At 57.5% G+C, this 21,692-nt stretch overlaps 1 protein-coding gene across 1 annotated transcript in view; it reads right to left on the reverse strand.

Moving 5' to 3' along the window:
• Positions 1-6,835: 6,835 nt before the first annotated feature.
• The window catches only part of HCN4 (hyperpolarization activated cyclic nucleotide gated potassium channel 4), a 43,974-nt gene continuing 29,117 nt past the window's right edge, over positions 6,836-21,692 (reverse strand). Inside the window, exons 3-9 of the mRNA XM_038579892.1 lie at positions 16,824-16,985; positions 14,627-14,845; positions 11,551-11,697; positions 11,202-11,442; positions 10,814-10,978; positions 10,231-10,708; positions 6,836-10,168 (exon numbers count right to left, since the gene is read on the reverse strand). Coding sequence (XP_038435820.1) covers positions 9,583-10,168; positions 10,231-10,708; positions 10,814-10,978; positions 11,202-11,442; positions 11,551-11,697; positions 14,627-14,845; positions 16,824-16,985 — 1,998 coding nt within the window. The 3' untranslated portion in view covers positions 6,836-9,582. The remainder of the gene's footprint in view (positions 10,169-10,230; positions 10,709-10,813; positions 10,979-11,201; positions 11,443-11,550; positions 11,698-14,626; positions 14,846-16,823; positions 16,986-21,692) is intronic.

The raw sequence follows: 21,692 nt of genomic DNA on the forward strand, positions 1-21,692 counted from the left end.
GAGAGGGAGAAGCAGGATCCACACAGGAAGCCTGACATGGGACTCGATCCCAGATCTTCAGGATCACACCCTGGACTGAAGGCAACACTAGACCGCTGAGCCACCTGGGCTGCCCAGAAGTCCATTGTTTAATTTTCATTTTTTGCAAATTTCCTTCTGGCATGAATTTCCAATTTCACTATATGGTAGTCAGAACATATTTTGTATGATTTTAATTCTTTTAAGTTTATTGAGATTTGTTTTATGGCCAATACATGGTCTATCCTGGAGAATGTTCCATGGGCATTTGAGAAAAATATGTATTTTGCTGTTATTAGGTGTGGTGTTCTCGGTGCCTGTTAGATCCAGTTGGTTTGTACTCTTGTTCAAATTTTCTATTTCCTTCCTGATCATCTATCCAATCATTTTATCCACTATTGAAAGTGGGGTATTAAAGTCTACAACTATTGTTGTTACCTACTTCTCCCTTCCATTATGTCAGGTTTGCTTCACGGATTTTGAGGCTCTGTTGTTAGGTGCATATGTGTTTTTAATCATCAAATCTTCTTGATAGATTAACCCTTTTATTATTTTAAAATATTATTTGTCCTTAGAACTGATTTTGCCTTAAAATATACCCTGTCAGGGGGATCCCTGGGGGGCTCAGCAGTTTGGCGCCTGCCTTTGGCTCAGGGCGCGATCCTGGAGTCCCAGGATCGAGTCCCGTGTCGGGCTCCCAGCATGGAGCCTGCTTCTCCCTCTGCCTGTGTCTCTGCCTCTCTCTCTCTCTCTGTCTATCATGAATAAATAAATAAATCTTTGAAATATATATATAAGGATCCCTGGGTGGCGCAGCGGTTTGGCGCCTGCCTTTGGCCCAGGGCGTGATCCTGGAGACCCAGGATCAAGTCCCACATCGGGTTCCCGGTGCATGGAGCCTGCTTCTCCCTCTGCCTATGTCTCTGCCTCTCTCTCACTCTGTGTGACTATCATAAAAAAAAAAAAAAACACCTGAAATTATATATATATATATATATATATATATATATATATATATATATCCTGTCAGATATTAATACAGCCCCTTCAGCTCCCTTTTGGCTAAAATTTGTATGATGTATCTTTTCACATCCTTTCAATTTATTTGTGTCTTTGAATATGATATGTCTCTCTCATAGCGTAGAGTTGAATTTTATATATAATATATATTTAATATATTAAATAATATATCAACAAATAGGATTGTATTATTTAACATATTAATATATTAATACATATTTATTTATAATATATTTTATTATATATTAATACATATATATTAAAATTATATCATTTTATTCATTTTGCCAATTTGCTTTTTAATTTGCTTTTTAGTTTGCTTTTTAATTTGGGTGTTTAATCTATTTACATTTTATATAATTGCTGATGAGGCAGGTTGCTATTTGGCATTTTGCTATTTGTTTTCTATGTCTTTTTTTTTTATTGTCCCTCTATTACTCTGTCACTGCCTTCTTTGTGATAAGTAAATATTTTCTAGTGTTACCCTTTTAATTCCCTTGTCCAAAGTCACAAATCATAAAATAAAAATTTGGTAAGTTGAACATCATCAAAACTGAATATGTTTACCACTTGGGGCACCTGCATGGCTTAGTCGGTTAAATATTTGACTCTTGTTTTCAGTTCAGGTCATGATCTCAGTCAGACTGGTGCTGGGCATGGAGTCTACTTGAAATTCTCTCTCTCCCTCTCCCTCTGCCCCTCCCACTCATGCTCTCTCTCTCTCTAAAATGAATAAAGCTTTAAAAATGTTTACTGTTTGAAAGACATGGTTAAGAAAATGAGAAAGCAAGCCATAAACTGGGAGAAAATATTTACAAAACATATATTACAAAGGACTTGCATTCTGAATATATTATTTACAATTCAATACTAAGAAAACAAATGACCCAGCAAAAAAGCAATGGGTAAAGATTGGAATGGTCACTTTACTGAAGAACACATATGGATAGCAAATAAATGCCTGAAAAGATGCTCAGCATCTTTAGTCATAATAGAAACGCAGATTAAACCCAGAAGTTAACATTACACACCCTTGATGTGTATACACATTACCTCGATGTTAAAAATAAAAGACTGACAATATCAAATGTTGTAAGGATGTGCAATAACCGGAACTCTCATATAATTGCTAGTGAATGGGAATGCAAAATAGTATTCCAGCTCACCAAACAATCTAGCAGTTTCTTATAAAGTTAAATATAGACTTACCGTATGACCCCACAGTGCCACTCCTTGATATATTTTTAAAGATTTTATTTAATTTTTTGAGAGAGAAAGAGAGTGAGCAGGGCGAGGGGCAGAGGAGGAGGAAGAGGGAGAAGCAGACACCGTGCTGAGTGCAAGCCCAACTCAGGGCATGACTTGATGTCACGACTCTGAGATCATGACCCCAGCTGAAACTGAGAGTCAGATGCTTAACGAGACACCCAGGCGCCCCTACTCCTGGATGTTTACTCAAGATAAATGAAAATCCATGTCCACATGAAGACTTGAACATGGATGTTCATAGGGGCATTATTCTTAATAACTAAAACTGGAACCAGCCCAAGTGTTCCTCAGTTGGTGAATGAGTAAACAAATTGTGTGACGTTCCCATATAAGGGAGTGTCGCTGTGCAATGCACACCACACAGACAGATCTTAAAAGCGTTAGACTAAATGAAGGAAGTCAGACATAAAAGACACATCTTTTATGATTCCATTTTTATGAAATTCTAGAAAAAACAAAAATTTGGTGACAGGCAGACTGCCATGGTCCAGGAGTGAGAGCACAGGGGTTGACTGCACAGGGACAGGAGGGTTTAGAGGAGTGATGGAGATGTTCTAGGTCTTAACTGTTGGGGATAGTTATAGGACTGTGTATGTTTATCAAAACAGCTTCAATATAGCAAATATATACAATTAGCAATCACAACATAAAGACAGGGTATGAGGAATAAGTCCAACAACATGCACAAACCCTCATGAAGAAACTAGAAAGCCATGTGAAAGATCTCGCAGAGGCAGTTAATGCCCAGCAATATTCCATATGCTCCCTCACACAGCCTCCTTGGCAGTTACGTGGTGGCCAAGTAACACTAGAAGAAGTGAAGTGTGTCGCTGCTGGAGAGAAGTGGTTCATAATCACTCATCTCCTCGGTTGTCTCTGCTCCTCGATCTTAGAGACCAGAGGTTCCAGCTGACATCAGTGAGAAGAGTGGCTGCCCGGCCTGCAGGAGAACTTCCTGGAGCTGGAATAAACCTTTGTCGGGTGAAACCATTGAAATTTGGAGCTTTTTCTTCTGGGGCAGCTAGTGCTAATTATCCTGACTAGTCTGAACAAGCAAACCATTAAAGAAGACTCAAGTGTTATAGAGAGTTATACTCTGTTCACCCATAGGAATACACATTTTAATAGTAATATTTATGTAATTTCAAATAAGAAATCCATTGAATTCTTCACGCATCTTAAAAACTGATTGTACAATGTACATGATGGTGCAAAGTGCCTAGAATAACCAAGACATTCCTTAAGATGGAGAAGGTGGGGACTCGCTCAACTAGATATCATCGTACTTTATAAAGCTGTAGTGGCTAAGACAGGGCGCTGCTTGAACAAGGATAGGCAAGCTGATGACTGAACACGCCTCAACATAGACTCAGAGATGCTATATAAGTGACGGTGTAAATTAGTAGGAATGATTGGTTGTCCATACTGGGCAAAAATGAGATTGAATTCCGCCCCAATACCATAGCAAAGTTCAGGTCAGGTAGGTTAAGCACCACTTCACATTTTTACAAATTTAATATAGAAGAATATCTTTATAACATCAGAGGCAGATAGGTTTCTTAAACCAGCAGAAAAGACACTAAGGAAATACTAGATTTTTTTTTTTAAATCGCTAAACTGGGGATCCTTGGGTGGCGCAGCGGTTTGGCGCCTGCCTTTGGCCCAGGGCACGATCCTGGAGACCCGGGATCGAATCCCACATCGGGCTCCCGGTGCATGGAGCCTGCTTCTCCCTCTGCCTGTGTCTCTGCGCCTCTCTCTCTCTCTCTGTGACTATCATAAATAAATAAAAATTAAAAAAAAATAAATAAAATAAAATCGCTAAACTGGACTTCACTAAAAGATAAAACTTCTGTTTATTTAAACCAGAAAAAGTGAAAATAAAAGCCATTAAACAGGAAGAAGATATTTGTAACACATCTCATGAACAGTGTGGTTCCCCAATAGATGTGCGTATGTGTAAAACTGCTACAAATCAATAACAAGATAATAGAAAATCACGCAAAAGACACGAAAAAATATTTCTCAGAAGAGGAAAGACGAATGGCAAATGAATATATGAGAAAACATCAACCCTACTAGGAATTAGGGATTTGCACATTGTCTGATATCACTAGATTGGAAAAAAAAATTGCACATTGTCCGATATCACTAGATTGGGAAAAATAAAGTCTGATGATTCCAATTATTGGCAAGAATGCGGAGCAAGAGTAACTGATACACTGCAGGTGGGAATATAAATTGTTAGAAGGACTTAAGACGGTTTGGCGTGATCTTACAAAGCCAAGATTAGTCTACCCTACGACCCAGGGAGCCTAGAGATCTTCGCACATGTCTTTATCAGGAGCCACAAACAAGCCTGGTTGTAGTAGCAGTGTTTGTGGTACCGGGAGCTGGAGCTCACCAAGACCGCTATGTCCCCAAGAACGCCTGCACCAGTGGGGACACAGCGGACCCCGGCGCTGTCCGCCGTGGAAAAGACTTAACCGTGCTCCACGCATCAACAGGGTCTCAAGATTACAATATTGCACAAAATTAGCAGATTACTAGAGACTACCTGTGGCATGAAACCACTGAGGTAAAGCTCAGAGTTTTAGGAGCGTACTGAGGGGCGTAACAGAAGTGGGGGGAGCAGGCCATGAAAAGTAGATCATTTGTAAAGAAATGAAAAACAAGAAGATGAGCTAAAACTCGGTCTGCTTTCGATTATCCCCGTACATCAACAATTCTGAATATTATTGATAAAATCCTCCTCCCTGCAAAGGCAAACTACTTCCAATCCCCGCCCTACACACACACACACACACACACACACACACACACACACACACCGTCGGTAAGCAACTGAGCACATGGTTTAGAGACACTTTATTTCAGGAGTAAGCATGTGGGGAAGAGCAAGGGAATGAGAGAAGGAGAATTCAGGTGAGTGGGGAGAGGAAGAGGGGTACAGGGGGGACCCAGCACGGATGCCTTCAAAGGAATTCCTTGTGCTCTTTTTTTTTTTTTTTTTTTAAGATTTTATTTATTTATCCATGAGAGACACAGAGAGGCAGAGACACAGGCAGAGGGAGAAGCAGGCTCCATGCAGGGAGCCCGAGGTGGGACTCGATCCTGGGTCTCCGGGGTCACGCCCTGGGCCCAAGCTCAACGGCTGAGCACCCCCCCACATCCCCCCCCCCGGGCGCCCCTCCTTGTGCTCTTTTAAAACCGAAATGATGGGCACGTGGCTGCTTGTCGGATTTTTAATCGCTTATTTAGTTATTTATTACGTTTTACGCGTTTACTTGTATCTTGTGTGTGTATGACATCTCTACCCCCAAGAGAGAGAAAATTCAAGGCGCAGAATCGCGGGGGGCGGGGCAGGCCGCAGAGGGCAGCTCCGGGGCGGACTCCAGGGTCACACCTGAAAGGTGCTCAGGGGGGCTCGGGGAAGAGGGGAGCACGTGACCGCAGCAGCAGGTGCCGGATGCCGCTCCGGGGGCCCGGGGGAGGGCGGGGGGGGGCCTGGGCGGGGCGACCCCGCTGGAGCGCTGGGGAGACAGTCGAGGCAGGGACTTCACCCCAGTTTGCCGGGCGCGGTCAGGGCCGTGGGGCGGGGAGGGGGCGGGCCGGTGGCGGCGGGGGGATGCGCGCCCACAGCCGCGGGCGCCCCTGTTCTGGGGCCTCGGGGACGCCCGGGCTTCCCGCCGCCCCCGCTCGGACCGCGGGGCGGACCCCGGGCAGGTCCCCGGTGCTCCGTCCCGCGCGGGCTCCCACGGGGGCCTCGCCTCTCCAGGTGTGCTGCACGAGACCCTGCTCGGACGCCCCCCACCCCGGGCCTGGGGCGGGTCCCCGGGGTGCCGTTGTCATGGGGACGCCCGCCGCCAGACTCCGCCGGTTACCATGGAAACAGCCACCGCCGGGCCCGGGGTCCCCGCCCCCGTGAGGACTCCCCTCCCGCAGGGGGGGCGCAGGGCTGCAGGCGCCCTGAGCCCCCGGGGGGTGGGGGCAGCCGTCCGCAGGCTTCAGGGGCCTGGGGGCCCAGCCCAGCGCCCGCACCCATCAGCAGGGCGCAGACACCCTGAACCCCCGACAGTGAGGCCGCCCATCCCGCCTGCACCCTCAGGTCCACCCCTGGCCGCTGCAAACCCGCTGGCCTGGCCTTGACCCCTCCCCTGGGCCAGCCACCTTCTGTTCCCCAGCCGCCCTCTGGTTCCTGGGGGCCCATCCAATCGGGTGCCCCGGACTCTCCTGCCTCCCGGTCAGGGTGCACCAGGGAGGCCGCTCAGGGGCCCCCACTTCGGGCAGGGGTCAGGGTCTCCCCCGGCCACCCGCTGGCAGAGGACACTCGCTCCCTCTCGTTCCCCCTCCAGGTCCCACCAGCGGGGAGCAACGCACCCCTGCATCCGCAGCCCCCCTCCCGCTCCCTGGCACCTTTGCCCCCTGCTCCTGCTGGCTCCTGGGCCTCGGCGAACCCCGCTCAGCTTACTCTCGGCTGCTCCCCATCCCTGACCCCTGACCCTGACCCCTGGAAGAAGACAGCATCTGCTGGCATTTTTTTATTTAAATAAAATATACAACACGGTGCATTTACCGTTTTCTGTTTTAAAAGTGGTAGATTTGAAAATCGCTTTGGGGGGACTGGGGACGGGCGGGCCCGCGGACCTGGACCTGGCTTCCCCAGGCTCCAAGGAGCAGCTGGGCTGGGTCAGAGGTTTTATAAAATGCGTGTGTGCGTGTGTGTCGAGGACAGTGAGGCCAGGCCCTGATGGCAAGCGGGGTGGTCCTCACGCCTCATGCCCTTGTCCCCTCCACTCCTGCTCCTGTGCCCTCCCCGCCCACCTCCAGGACTAGATGGGTTTGGGGATCGAGTAGGCCTGCCTCCCTGAGGAGGGGCAGGGTGGCAGGGGTGTGTGCAGAGCGCAGGTGGAGGCCGCCACTTAAGCCCTTCCAGCCCCGAGAACTCCCTGGGCCCACGGGGCGTTCTCCTGCCCACTGGAGACCCCAGCCAGGCACTTAGTCTCTCCCCAAGATCGCAGGATCCTTCACCACCGTCCTTCCCGGATGACCGCCCCCTCCGTGGGCCCATCCGTGGAGACACGGGCCTGCCCCACCTCCCTGGACAACTCGGGACCGAACCTGATCCTGACATCATTCTGGCTGGAGCGTGGAGGGGGGGTCCTGGGTGGACAAGGCGGGACCAGCCCTACCCACTACTCAGGTCTTGACCGGCGGACGCAGGCCACTAACAGGCCTGGCAGGGCCTCGTGGGGAGCGAGAGCGTGCCTCGGGGGACATCTGCGCTGCTTTCACATCGGCGCCCCTCCTAAACCTGCTTCCGGCTCCGGGTGCCTTCAGAATGGGGGCCAGTCCATTAGGAGGCTGCCTCGAAGGCCTCTGGGGCTCCCCCAAAGCCCCGAGTCTGCACCTGCATATCCGCCTGGTCCCCTCCTCCCTGCTCTTTCCTTCCTCTTCTTTCGGCCTAACTCTCCACCGCTCGCTGGAGGCCTGGCTCACACCCACCAGTGGCCACCTGCCCCTCGGGAGGCCCGGCCACCTCCCTCGTCCTGAGACCATCAGGTCCTGGGGCCCTCAGCCGAGGGGCTCTGGGCTCTCGCCTCGGCTGTTGGAGCAGTGGGCTGGGCACAGGAGGAGGCCCGGAGGACCGGATTCCTCGAGCACCTACGATGGCCTGTGCCGGGCGTAGGCTGGGCGGTTCGCACCTGCTACTGCTCCCATCTGGTCCCCGGGGGTCCCTGGGAGGCGGTACCGTAGTGACTCCCGTTCTACAGATGAGGTAACAGACTCGGAAAGGCCGGCCAACTTGCCCTAGGTCAGCCGGCTAAGCAGCGGCAGGGCTGGGATTTGAACCCAGGTCTGACTGCTTCCATAATCTGGTCTCTTCCCACCACGCTTTGCTCGGAGACTAACTGCGTCCCTCTCAGCGCTTAGCCTCCGGCGGGCACAGATTTCAGTCCCCGATGGGCCCTGGCTCTGCCATTCCGAGTTACCACGCTTTGGAAAAATTACCCCAAACTCCCTTTCCCCATCTTCGAAACAGGGAGAATCAAAGCACCTGCTTCGTGGTCTTTGTGAAATTAAAGGAGTCAACGTGTGTAAAGTGCGAAACCAGTGCTTGGCACAGAGCAGACTCAAGAACTACGAGTTCCCCTCACCTCCCACGGTACCGACGGGGAAACTGAGGGCCGTGGAGGTGACGGGGATGTGCTTGAGGCCCCTCAGGGCAGGAGGCGTCTTCTGCTTCCGCGCGGTGAGAGGTCAGGCTAGGACTGGACTTGAGACCAGAGATGCGGAGAAAGGGGGGGCCTGCTGAGGGGTCCTGGGGTCCTCTTCCCTGAGGACTGGAGAGAGCACTTCCCCCAGACCTTGCGGTGCCCAGCCCGAGGGCCAAGGCGGGCTGCTGCATGTAAGGTGACCTGGGTGTCCTGGCAACACGGGGTTACAGTGTGCGCACATGACAGTGGCTATCTACACGGCTCTAGGGGCGCTACGCAGCTCTACGTGTACACATCTTACATACATATACATATACATAGTCATATACGGATCTGGCTAAGTTTGCAGTAGAAAAAAAAATGCAAGACTCTCAGGGCCCTGGCCCCGTTTCGTCTCAAGGACTCAGGTGACCGAGGCTCCCCAGAAACACATCCAGGGGCAACCCCTTCCGGCGGGGGTTGGGGGGTGGGGGCACAAGAGGATCCCCCCCGCAGAGCTCCAAGTTCACAGCTAAGGGGCTGGTGGTGGCGGGGACTGCAGCCCTAAGATGGACACAGTAACAGACCTGCTCTAAGACCCCCAAACGTGGGCCACCCCACCTGCGGCCAACCCCAGAGACCCCAGAGACCCCAGCCAGAGAGAGACCCCGCCTGCCTTCTTCGGGCTTTTGCCTTTGGGCCCTGCCTGCTTCCCTCCCGCTCCCTCCCCTGCTCCCTCCCTCCTTCCCTCCCTCCCTTCCCTCTAGTGCTGAGTATTAAAATAGTCTATAAAAGCAAGTGACCAAAAATCTATAGCTCTAAGAATACCTGGTTATTTTCTGCTGTCTTTTGTTTTTCTGGTGTGGGGTGTTTTGTTTGTTTGTTTGTTTGTTGTTTTTAATGATAATCGTTATTGTTATTGGTATATCTCCTAATAATCACAGTTAAACCTGAAGGAAGAAAGGAGGCAGGAGGAGGAGGAGGAGGAGGAGGAGGGAGGGGGTTGGGGAGAAGAAGAAGAAGAAGAAGAAGGAAAAACAAAAAAAGAGAAAACAGGAGGGGAGAAGGGGGGCCCTGCTCATAGGTTGGACGGCAGTTTGGAGCAGCGCGCGGGCTCAGGCCTGGCCCCGGGATCTCTCGGGGGCGCAGCAGTCAGAGGGGGGCCCCCGGGGGGGGCGGCTCTTGCGCCGAGCGAGGAGAGGGGGGGCGGCGCGGCACCTGAGGATGTCTTCCGAGGCAGAGTGACGCGCTGGCCGGCGCCCCCGCAGGGCCTCCCCGCGGGGCCCAGGCCCCCGCCGCCCCCGCCGGCCCCGCCGGCCCCCGCCCGGGGCGCGGGCGGGAAGGCGGCCACCGACTCCCCCGACGAGTGCGGCGACGCCCCGCGGAGAGTCTGCGCCCCGGCGTGCGGCAGGGCGGGCTGCGAGGCGGAGAAGAGCCTGAGGTCCCGGGTGAGGCGGCCCGGGGTCAGGGGCGGGGTGCCGCGGCGCTGCGGGGGCTGCGGGGCCGGGGGGCTGCGCGCGGGCGGGGGCAGCAGGGAGCCGTGCGAGCCGGACGCCCGCGGGGGCGGCGCGCTCGGGAGCGTTCTCGGGGGCCCGGGCCGCTCGGGGGGGCGCGGGGCGGCTCCGGGGCGCCGGGCGCGGGGGTCCCCGGGGGGCTGGCCCGGGCTGGCGGCGGGGGGAGCGCGCGGCGGGCGGCGGCGGGGGCTGCAGCGGGGCGCGCGCGGGGCCGGCGGGGGGCGTTGCGCGCCGGGGAGCCGGGCGAGGGCGGCGGCGGGGGCCCGGCCGGCGGCGGCAGGTGCAGGGACGACGACGACGGCGTGTCCAGCTGCGACGGGCTGCTGGCGGGCGAGGCGGCGGCGGCGGCGGGCGCGGCGGGGAGCAGGGACTGCAGGCGCCGGGGGTGGCGCGGGCCGGCGGGCGGGCGGAACACGGCGGCGGGCAGGCGGGGGTGGTGCGTGAGCGCCAGGGCCACCGACGTGGTGGCCGCGGCCGCCTGCAGCGGCGCCTGGATGAGCGGCGTCCAGATGACGGGCGCGGGGGGCGCGGCGGCGGCGGCGGCGGCGGCGGCCTGCACCCGGTGCGCGCAGTGGGCCATCTCGCGGTCGTGCTGCACGATCTGCTGGATGATCTCGTTCTCCTGGTAGTTGAAGACGCCCGAGTTGAGGTCGTGCTGCACCTTGTGCAGGAGGATGGAGTTCTTCTTGCCTGCGCCGCACAAGGGAGCGGGGGCTCAGGCCGGAGGACCGGGGTGCGGGGTGCAGGGGGCCTCCCGGCCTCCCCGCCTCCCGGCCTCCCGGAGGCCGCCCTCACCGATGCGGTCCAGGCGGTCCAGCGCCACCGTCTCGAAGGCCCGCCGCATCATGGGGTACTCCTCCAGCACCTCGTTGAAGTTGTCCACGCTCAGCGAGTACAGGCGGCAGTAGGTGTCGGCCCGGACGCTGGCCGTGCGCCGACCCCGGGTCAGCAGGCAGATCTCTGCGGGGACAGCGGGAGTGGGGAGGACGAGCGGGCTCCGGCCTGGTCCCCACCATCGCCATGCCGGCGCCCCCAGCGGGGGCCGGGCTCTCCCCCAGCCCCGGCGCCCATCCACTGGGCCGCAGACACCCGCCAGGCGCCAGGCGGCCACCGCAGAGGGCCCCGGCGGTCATCCTCGGCCTCTCCAGCCCAGGTCCCCCTAGGGCCCCCGCGGCCCCCTCACCTCCGAAGTAGGAGCCGTCGGCCAGCTTGGTCTCCTTGTTGCCCTTGGTGAGCACGCTGACCACGCCGTGCTGGATGAAGTACATCTTCTTGCCGATGGTGCCCTCTCGGATGATGTAATCCCCCGGCTGGAAGACCTCGAAGCGCAGCTTGGTCAGCATGGACGTCACGAAGTTCGGGTCCGCGTTGGCGAAGAGCGGCATGGAGGCCACCAGCTTCCGGCAGTTGAAGTTGATGATCTCCTGGTCCCCGGGCGGGGCGGACAGGGAGAGAGGGAGAAGGTGCGGGGGCCGCCCAGCAGGAAGGACGCTCCCCTCCCGGCCCCCCCGCCGCCGCCGCCGCCGGCTCACCTCCCTCAGTGGCTCACTCAGCTCGCCCAGGATGCTCTCCTCGTCGAACATCTTGCCCTGGTAGCGGTGCTCGTAGTAGTCGTGGATGCGCTGCCGGGTGTCGGGCGGAAGCTTGTGGAAGGACATGTACTGCTCCACCTGCTTGTACTGAGTCACGGGAGACAGGGAGAGGGCGTCACCCCGGGAGGGCCCCAGCCCTGCTGCTGACCAGAGCTGGCACCAACCTGTGGGCCTCCCTGGCCGACCCTGGCTCCTTGAGACCGAGATCCGTGCTGTCGGTGTGCCCCAAGCAATGGCCCTGACTCCCGGGGTCTTGGGGGTCAGGGAGGGGCTCCTTCAGCGTGTTGGGTGCCGTGGAGACGGCCAGGGGCAATAGGGCCTGACCCAAGCCCGGGTCCAGGCCAACTGACCAGGAGGTCCACCAAGTTTCCTCCCCACACGGGTCTTTTCTGTGTCACGCTGTGGACCGGAGAGGCCCCACTGGCGCCAGGAGGTGCTCTTTGCCACCAGGTGACACTGGCATGGGCAGCAGGGTTGGGCTGCAGTGGGTTGGGGGACTGGAGGCTAAAGTCAGAGCGCCTGACCCGCCAGATGCTGGGTATCCAAATGTGGCCCCAGCCGGCTCCACGTCATTTTGTCAGAGTGACTCTAGCCCACGGGAGGGCCAGGCCCTTAATCAGAGGTTGGGGATAAAAGATGGGTGAGCCCAAGTGCCCAGGCCCCAAGCAAATACGAAATGCTCCTATCCATCCAGGGGTGATGGGCGGGTGCTGCTCCGGCCGTCCTGAGACTGTGGGTGCAGAGCGGGCATCCACGGGAGCACGCTCGGCAGAAACAGATTAGGCACAACCGGACCGTTCCCTCACTGGCACGGAAGGGCAGTTCCTGTACCCAAGGAACAAGCAGAGGAGGGGAGCCCGTTCCCGGGGACTGGTGCTCCCAAGAGGCGGGGACAAGCCCGGCTGCAGGTGCCTGCAGGCAACCGAGGGCTGGGAGATGACAGTTCCTTACGTTCTTCCGGCCACGTTGGCTCCGGCTGCTCGAGGCTGTGCCCAGCCCCAGGGGACAGGGACTTCCTGGCCAGCTGTGGGGCCAGGGGACTCGGAACAGCTGGAGCCATAGTTTAGAGCTTTCCCGTGCCAGGGGAGAAGGCACAGTGGTGGGGAGGCAGGGTCTGGAGACCCGGCCGGAGAGCAAGCTTGTTGACGTGGTTCAGGCAAGGACGAGTAGAGACCAGTGGGAGGGAATTCATCTCAGAGAGATTTATGGGGGACTCAGATTGGAGAGCCATTAGCTAAGGAACAGAATAAAGACACCCCTCGAATGGAGAGCCCCAAGCAGCTTGACTCTGCCCTCGAGTGAACCCTGGTGCTTTTTTTCTAAACTATCCCTGACCGTCATCCCGGACTGAGACCCCACCCGGGTCACACACGGAGTCCTGACCCGGTCACAGGCTGGGCCCTGATGCTGGCCCACGTTGATCCCTCACCAGGCCCTGTACTGAGCAATGGCTGGAACGACCTGACGCCTTCTCACCGTCCCCTTTCCAGGACCCCTTGTTCTCATCAGGCTGATTTCTTTCCTACCTGTCTGCATACCTTTGTTCATGCTCCTCATGATGCCTGCCTAGAATTCTATCTCCTTCCTCTGCTACCCCAAACTGCCCCTCCCACCCTGCCCTGGCTCTGCAGGCTCTCCTGAGCTTTCCTTTTGGCAGCGTGGCACCCGGGCATCCATGTCTCGGTCACCCCACCAAGGGAGGGCACCCGGGGCAGGCAGGCAGCCAGTTAATCAATACACGCCGAGCCCCGCTATGTGCCGGACACTGGGAATTCAATGGACACCTGGGTCCTGCCCTCACAGAGCCACGGCCTGGACAGGAAAGATGGACACTACACAAGGACCACACCATGAATTAAATCCATCAGGAGGACAAAGTGTGGTGAAGGGGAATTAGAGGTCACATGATGGGGGAGCTGATGGGGTCACAGAAGGCCCACCAAGGTCAAGTGCAGGCTGAGAGGTGGAGAAGTGGTCAGGTGAAAAGGCAAGAGGAGAGTTCCAGGCTAGTGTCTGTGCCAAGGCCTTGCAGGAGGCCGTGCCCGGGGCGGGGGCGGGGGAGGGCGCTGGCCAGGCTGGAATAGAGGGCTGTGGGGCCCAGGGCATGATGTGGTCATGGGAAGCGCAGGGGCCAGATTATGCCCCTTAAATGTCAGGCTGAGGAACCACACCTCGGAGTTGCTCTGCGTCTACGAGTAACCTGGAGACCCGGATGAGTTTTAAGCAGGAGGATATGACCAGCTCTACATTTTTTAAATCTCTGCTCTATCTGCCACACAGAGAAAGGAGTGGAAGGTGGCAGATGGAGCCCACTTAGCCAATAAATATCGACTAGCCTGCTCTGTGCTGTCTTACAGGTTGGCATGTATTACTCCGCATAAGCCCCACGACAGGAGCCCTTCTCCTGTCTCCCTCTTACAGATGGGCACCTGGGGCAGAGATATGCAGTAACATGCCCATGCTCCATGGACAGCCGATTAGGCCCCTGGGCCCCACTGCGCGGAGCTGCCCACAGAGCATAGCGCCTCCGAGGGCAGAAGGCATGGAGGAGCGGAGAGCAAGGCTTGAGCCACCAGGGACCCAACGTGTGACGACTGAGAGGACATGCCGCCGAGACCAGCCAGAGCGGGAGGGTGTGCAGTTACAGGAACCAAGAGCAAAGCCAAGATGGGAGTGCTAACTGGCAAATACCACCGAGACGCTGCGCAAGATGAGGACCCCAAAGGATCTATGGGCTTTGGCACAGCGGAGGGCACCGGTGAACTTCAGTTTATGGGCTGAGCCATGGGTTCAGCAATCATGAACAAGGTGGGCGTTTGTTTGCTTTAGGAATCTGTCCAGGAAAAAGAGGTGGACAACAGCAAAGAGAACGGCCCAAGCCAGATGAGGGTAGATGGCAGGACATGTCGGGGGCCTGGCGTCGGGGACCCGCTGGCTGCCAGCCTGGGCCCCCTCGGGACCACGGGTCAGGTGCTCTCCTAAGGCTCCCAGGACGGAGCACAGCTTTCTGCCCTACCTTCTCCTGGTACTGGCGCCGAGACGAGTCCAGGGACTGGATGAGGGCGGTGGCGTGGCCGATGAACATGGCGTAGCAGGTGGCGCCCACAATCATGCTGAGCATGGTGAGCCAGACGTCTGACATGCCCACGGGTGCCTGCCGTCCATACCCGATGCACAGCATGTGGCTCATGGCCTTGAAGAGGGCATAGGAATACTGCTTTCCCCAGGAGTTGTTCTGTGGACAGATTGTGGGTGGGTAGCTAGAAGGTCCCTGTCCCCTCCCACCCCTCAACCTAACTCTTTCCCAGTGGCTGAGCCCAGGGAGGGCTTCCAACCTTGCTGTTGGCTGGAAGCCTTGGGTGAGGGGCAGGAGCCCGCACTGGCGACGTGCAGGGACAGTGAACCCCCGACTGAGGCCTTTCTCTTGCTATGGGGGACAGGATCAGACTAGAAGCCCCAGCAAAGGGACAGGAGCCAGCCTCACCCCCCTCCGACTTTTCAGTCCTCAGGGAGCAGCCTGGAGCCCCGAGGCCGCCAAAGGCCCCAGGCTGAGCCACCCTGCTGTCCTCTACTTGCTGAAAATAGCTCCATCCCCACCCCCCACCACCACCACCAAACTACTGCCAAGTGAAGCCCATTTCCCCACTGACCTCAATTACAAAACCAGATATGCCTTCCCGGGGGGGACAAGCTCTGGCAGACTGAGCCAAAAACACTGTCCTCATTTTGGGCGAGCAAAGTTTGAGCGCTGCAGAGCTAACTCACCTCCTGGGTGAGCCCTGCCGGAATGGGTTCAGGGCTGAGGCCGCTAGTTATCCTCCCCCCTGCCAGGAGATGGACTGTCTGGAACAGACAATGCTTGAGGGCAGGAGGAGGGAGGAAGGGAGTGAGCGAGGCTCCCGGCTATTTTTGTCTCCAAAGCCAGCCAGTGTCTCAAGGAAGCCTCCGCGTGGGAAAGCTGGGCGCAGAAGGGCCATCTCCTGAATTTAGTGCATGTGTGGGCCTGTCACCCTCACACAGAGGAAACTGTCCCAAAAGAGGAAGCTGCCAGATGAACCCCAGCATCTGCTACCTCCCCTGTGCCTCCCTGTTCACATAGGGGATGGATGAGCAACTCTGTGCATGACCTAGCTCAGGACCCAAAGAACCGGGGCGCGGGGCCCCAAACCCTTCCACGGTTCCCAGGCTGTTGCTAGCACCTGGGGCAAGGCACAGGAGCTGTGAGCCACAGTCAAGGCCACTCAGGTGGTCCTAGACAAGCAGAGCCGGTCTGGTGGCTCTCGGTCCAGACCCGGTTGGGAGGTCAGCGGGGCTGATCCTGGGGTGCCTGCCTCAGCTCCCAGCCTGGGGACCCAGGGTGGCTGCAGCTGCCTCTAGTCAGGGCTTGGCATGGGGGGCAGGGGGGGCTTCCTGCTGAGCCTCGGGGGACCGGATATTCAATCCATCTGGCCGATTCATTTACACTTAGCTCATCAAAAGGCTGTTTGGTCAAGGCCTAGTTGATGCTGAAAGAGGCCTCAGGTCCCTTCACCTCTTTCAAAGCTGGCTCCTCCTCCCCTGGGGCTCCGGGGATTGGCCCTCAGGTGAACCACAGGACAGGGTGGGAGGAGGAGGGAGGCGGGCCTCCCAAAGCTGGGGGGGGTTGTTCACGGGTCCAGGGGGTCCTCGCCCCGCCTGGTGCCCACTCTGCACGTGGGAGGCGTGGGGTGGGGGGCTCTGCGTGATGGCTTCCCGGCCCCCATTCCATCTTCCCTCCTGGGGGCTCAGGCCCCCACCTGTGGGGGCCTAGGGGGTGGGGTTGGGGGGAGGGCCGGGGAGGGAGCCCCCCCACTCAGAAGCCCGCCACAAGCCGCCTACGGTGCCCCTCCCCACTTTCCCTTTTCTCGGGCTCAGCTTTTAGGGTTGGTCGGGCCTCTGGGGGACAGAGGGAGGATGGCAACCCCCAGCCCAGCTTTGCCACACTTGATACAGTGAGAACCAGCAGGTCTTCACTTCCTTGAGGGGAGTCGGGGCCCGCGCCAGGGGGCTGGAGGGAGGCGCAGGGTGGGGGTGATGGGCCTGCACTGGCTGGAGCCGTGGGCCTTGGCCACCGTGCTGGCACCTCAGGACCCCATGTGCCGGGGCTCAGGTGTAGACCTGTGCTGTGGACCTACGCTGCCCATTGGTGCTCTCACCCCCCGACGCCCCAAGGGAGGCCCGAGCTGGGCGCTCACCACCATGTTGTTGATGGACACCCAGCAGTCGTCGGGGAAGTCCTGCAGCATGGGCACCAGGAACTGCAGGCAGCCGTCCCAGTGGCAGAGCAGGAGCATCATGCCGATGAGGTTCACGATGCGCACCACAGCGCTGGCCAGGTCGTAGGTCATGTGGAAGATCTGGGGGCACAGGGAAAGAAATGGACCTCGTAGGTGGCTGGCCGGCCCGCCGGGAAAGGGGGTGGCCGCTCCTGCCCAGCCTGCAGCTGCCCGGGGCACTGCCCCACGCCTGCTTGGCGGGCACCGGCCTGGGGCTGGGCAGGTGCAGGTGGCCAGGGCGGGGGGTTGGAAGAAGCTCGCAGCAGGCCGTAGGGCCCCAGGGGGACACCTCCAGGGCTTCCTGCGGGTGTGGGGGCCTCCCCGGAAGTCCAGCCATCCATTCAGGCCTGATGCTTGAAGGGAGGACATCCCCCCTACAGCCCTGAAGTGGGCAGAGACGCTGCTTCATCAGCTGGCCTGGCCGGGAGGACGACAGGGAGAAAGTCAGCCAGCGTGGGGCTCCTCGGGGGACCACAGTCTGTCATCAGGCCAGGGGCACTGTGTCTCCCCAAATCTGCCACTGGACACCAAGGACCTAGCAGCAGCGGGGGGCTAAGCAGCCTGGACACACGGGGTCCCCTGGGCTCACACGGACCTTGATCCCAGGCCCACTTCCACCCAGTTCCTAGCTGTGCGATCTTGAGAAAGTCCCTGAATCTCTCTGATTACGTGGCTCATCTGGAAAATGGCAATAAAAATTCTTACCTGAATGGATTATCAAATGGATTAAATTATACATATAAAGTGCCCGGCCCTGGCTATAGACATGTTCCATAAATTGCACACCATTATTAATTAATGAGCTGTTATTAATAATTAATCTTTATGACTAGTTAATATGTAGTAGTAGTAATGCTCTCCAGTATCATTTAACAACATTCCACCCCCTCAACCCCAGCCCAGTGCCACCCGAGTGTGCCCACTGCTGTGGCTCCTAGTGAGGCCCCGAAGTTTGTGGGGAGGGGGTGGGGTGGGCATACCCAGCATCCCTGCCCCAAGGCCCTCCTGCCACAGCTGCTGCTTGGTCCAGGGTGGGCAGGGGTCGCCATGCTGACAGGGCAGTGAGGGGACAGAGAGGGGAGGAGGTCTAGAGGGAGGCCTCTGGAAGCTCTGGCCTTGCCTCTGGCCTAGGAGACCCTGGAGGCAGGATGGGGTGGACTCTGGTGGGTGGCAGGATATTCTGATGCCAGTGACTTGTTTCCCCTTCAACAAGGGGGCTTGGTATGGGTCCAGGTTCTGAGGAGTCAAACATGAATACTACTGGTCGACCACCTCCGGGGCCGTGCCCACCTGCGGTCCCCTTAGTAGCATGACCCTGGATGTTCCAGCCCAAAGGCTGTGGAGTCTTTTCAGGATGAAGCAGACCCTAAGGTTCATGGAGGATGGAGCTCCATCACCCCCACGGCCCCAGTGACAGGGGGACAGTAACACCACATCCCAGTCATGCGGGGCATGCGGTCCCACAGTCATCCTCATGTAAACTCACGACGACCCTTTGCTGAAAATACTGTCAGCACGGCTCGGAGGAGGAACTGGGCGCCACCACGGTGGCAGTGGAAGAGGCCTATCTGACCCAGGGCTGCCTGCAGACGATGAGACGGGCCCAGGAGCTCTGTTTTGCAGATGAAAGGACTCTAACCCAAAGTGGCCGAGGGATGTGTCTGGGATCGCAGGCCACACAGGCCCCAGGGCTAGCCGCGGTGCCCAGCATCCGCGCGCCCAGCAGACTGATACACGTAAGCAGTGGCGGGCACCGCAGACCGGGCAGGGCGGTGCGGGACCGGGGCCTGCGTCTAGAAGGCCGCACGTGCCTGAGCGTGACACCCGTGCCTCTGGCCACCGTCGCTGCCGGCCTTGACCTGGGGCCTGGACCTTGAGCCCGGAAGCTCCTCAGCCTCTCCCCACCACCCCCAGCAGCTCCTGAGCCCAGCACCCCACCCCGTGCGGCTCTGACGGGAGGTCTGAAGTGAGCACAACAGCCCTGGGACCTTGGGCCAGCCACTAACCTTTCAAAGTCTCTCCCCGGACGTGGAGGATGGGGAAGGCAAGTGACATGGGCGCATCCAGTGTCGGAGATGACCAGCACCCGCCCTCCCATCCCACCAGATCTCAGCCTTCCCTCGGTTAAGACGAGCTACACATCTGCCCCCCCTCTCTCAAGGTCGCTGGAGAAATTAAACTGGCTGAGAAAGTCCTCTGGGCCCTGAACACAACACCGTGCGGTGGGTCATTATTACGAAGCTCCTTCATTTCCCAGCTGCTGCAAACTGGAGGTTTGTGTCCCTCAAAAGCCATATGTTGAAGCCCAAACCCCCACTGATGGCAATAGGAGCTGGGGCCTTTGGGGGTGATTAGGTCATTGGGGTGGAGCCCCCATGAATGAGGTCAGTGCCCTCAGAAGAAGAGACATGAGAAGGAGGATCTCTGTCCGCCATGTGCGGACGCAACAAGGAGGGCAAGGGCCTTAGGCAGAAACCGACCATGTTGGCGCCCCGATTTGTCCTTCCAGCCTCTAGAACCATGAGAAGCAAATGATTATAGTGTAAGCCCTCGGGTCTGCAAGTTCTCTGTTCTAACAGCCCCAGCTGCACCGTACGTATGGTGTCTAGGGCACAGGGTATGGTGCAGCGTCCTCCTCTGCAGTATATGCCACATAACACGGTGCCGGAGCTGAAGGAGCCGCGGACCCCGTCAGAAAGCGTCCCAGACTGGGGCAGCTCACGGAAACTGCTCTTCTGCATGAGCCACTCCCGGCCTGAGAGACACAAGTAGTGGGTTGGTATATTTTTATGCAAAACCTTTTTTTTCCCCTCTTTTAAAGATTTATTTACTTATGAGAGACACACAGAGAGAGAGAGAGAGAGAGAGAGAGGCAGAGACACAGGTAGAGGCAGAAGCAGGCTCCATGCAGGGAGCCCAACGTGGGACTCGATCCCGGGTCTCCAGGATCAGGCCCTGGACCAACGGGGCGCTAAACCGCTGAGCCACCGGGCTGCCCTATGCAATACCTTCTTTTCTTTGGGTATCACCTATGTGATTTGTTCCTCCAGGATCAGGTACTTGTCTAGTCTGCCTTTATCAGGACCTCAGCAATGAACAAAGCAGACCACATGGTAGGGTCTCAGGAACCAAGAAGTGCTCAGAGACAGAGGTAAAGGGGAAGGTGACGATGACAGTGATGGGGATGATGGTAATCAGGGCTGCCACGAGTGTATATGGTGGCGTTTGGAAAAGGCTCTGGGCAGGTGCAGCCTACGGGGGACCCTACCTCTGCCTTCACGGGAAGGAAAGGGGCCTTTGCCTGCAGGTGGGCATGGACTCACGGGTCCTGCATGGCGGTGGTGGTGATGGTGGTGGTGATGGTGGTGGCGGTGATGGTGGTGGTGGTGGTGATGGTGGTGATGGTGGTGGTGGTGGTGGTGGCGGTAGCGGTGGTGGAGCTCGGTGTTGGGCTGAGGAAGCTGGAGGGGGGCCTGATGGGGGTGGGGAGGGGTGTGGGGTGGGACTCTGGGGCGGCGGGAGGGGCACTCTGGATAGCTCTCCATGCAAAGCCAAAGGCACCTACGTGGCAAAATCTGAACTTCCTGCCAAGGGTTGGTGGAGTGGGGGGCACATCCATCCAGGCTAGGAGGGTAACCCGGGCGGGGCAGACACGCACACGCACTCTGGCCCCAACACGACGGCACCCAGGTGTGGTTGCTGAGAGTGAGTCTGGCAGTTGCTGGGAGAGGCGGCTAACCACTTGTGTGTCCCCGCTGTGGGCTGGGGCCGCAGGCCACCCGCAAGTCAGCTGCGCTGCACAAATATTTGTCTTGCTCTTTATACTTCATTAAAACCCCCTTTTACGATGTTGGTTCTGACTGTGGGGGTTGAGTACCTTCATTTCCAGGCCCTGTAAGGCTCGCTGGGCGGGCAGCCTGGGCGGCTGGCCCTCTGTCCCCACATGGCCCTCGGGGGAGGCTCCGGAGCTTGCCGGCCACCGTGCGGAGACAGAGCGACATGTCCTCCAGCTCGGCCAAGCGCCTTCTCTGCTCTGAGCCTGTTTGCTCATCTGTGTAATGGACCAGTAACTGCCAGCTCCCGGGGCTGTCTTGGGGATCAGGAGAGATGATGTCCACAGCTGGTACACAGTAGGTACTCAATGCATGCTGGTTCCTCTCCTTCCCTCTCTTCCCCAGCCTTCAAACAAAGAGTTGGTTTCTCAGTCCTGGGGAGAGACCAGAAACTGGAGTTTCCGCCAAGGCTTCTGCTCAGGGCAGGGTTGAGTTCCCTCCCAGGGAGACTCATATTCTCCTCAGGGAAAAGACCAACTTCTCCCTGCGTCTGAGGGACCAGTGGCCACCCTGGGGTCAGCGATCCCAGGCCAGAGAGGACGGCTGGTGCCCGAGTGTCCTGGGGACAGCCTGGAGGTGGCCCAGCTGAAGGTCACCCTGGGTCCCCTCCTGGGGCCTATAGAGTGCCAACCCCTACCCTTAAGAGCACTCCTCAATTCTGAGCGAGAAAGAAAAATCGAAGTCCATGGAAGAGGAGACTCCTCGGGAGGCTCGGCCAGGCGCAGCCTCCTCTCTCCAGCCCTCCTCCCCCGGCTCTCGGCTGCGAGGGAAAGAGGATTCTGGGATGGGTCGCTGGGGTGCTGGGCCTGCTGGGGAACATCCGGAGGGTGGGGGGGCGGCGACCACGGTTTCTAACAATAGCCTCTGTGCCTGTAACAAGCTCACACCTCCCAGGGAGGGAAGAGGCTTGGCTGGGAGAAGCTTGGGAAGAGGAAGCTGACCTAGATCGCCCGGG

Source organism: Canis lupus, chromosome 30 (genome assembly GCF_011100685.1).
Source record: "Canis lupus familiaris isolate Mischka breed German Shepherd chromosome 30, alternate assembly UU_Cfam_GSD_1.0, whole genome shotgun sequence".
NCBI classification, from domain to species: Eukaryota; Metazoa; Chordata; class Mammalia; order Carnivora; family Canidae; genus Canis; species Canis lupus.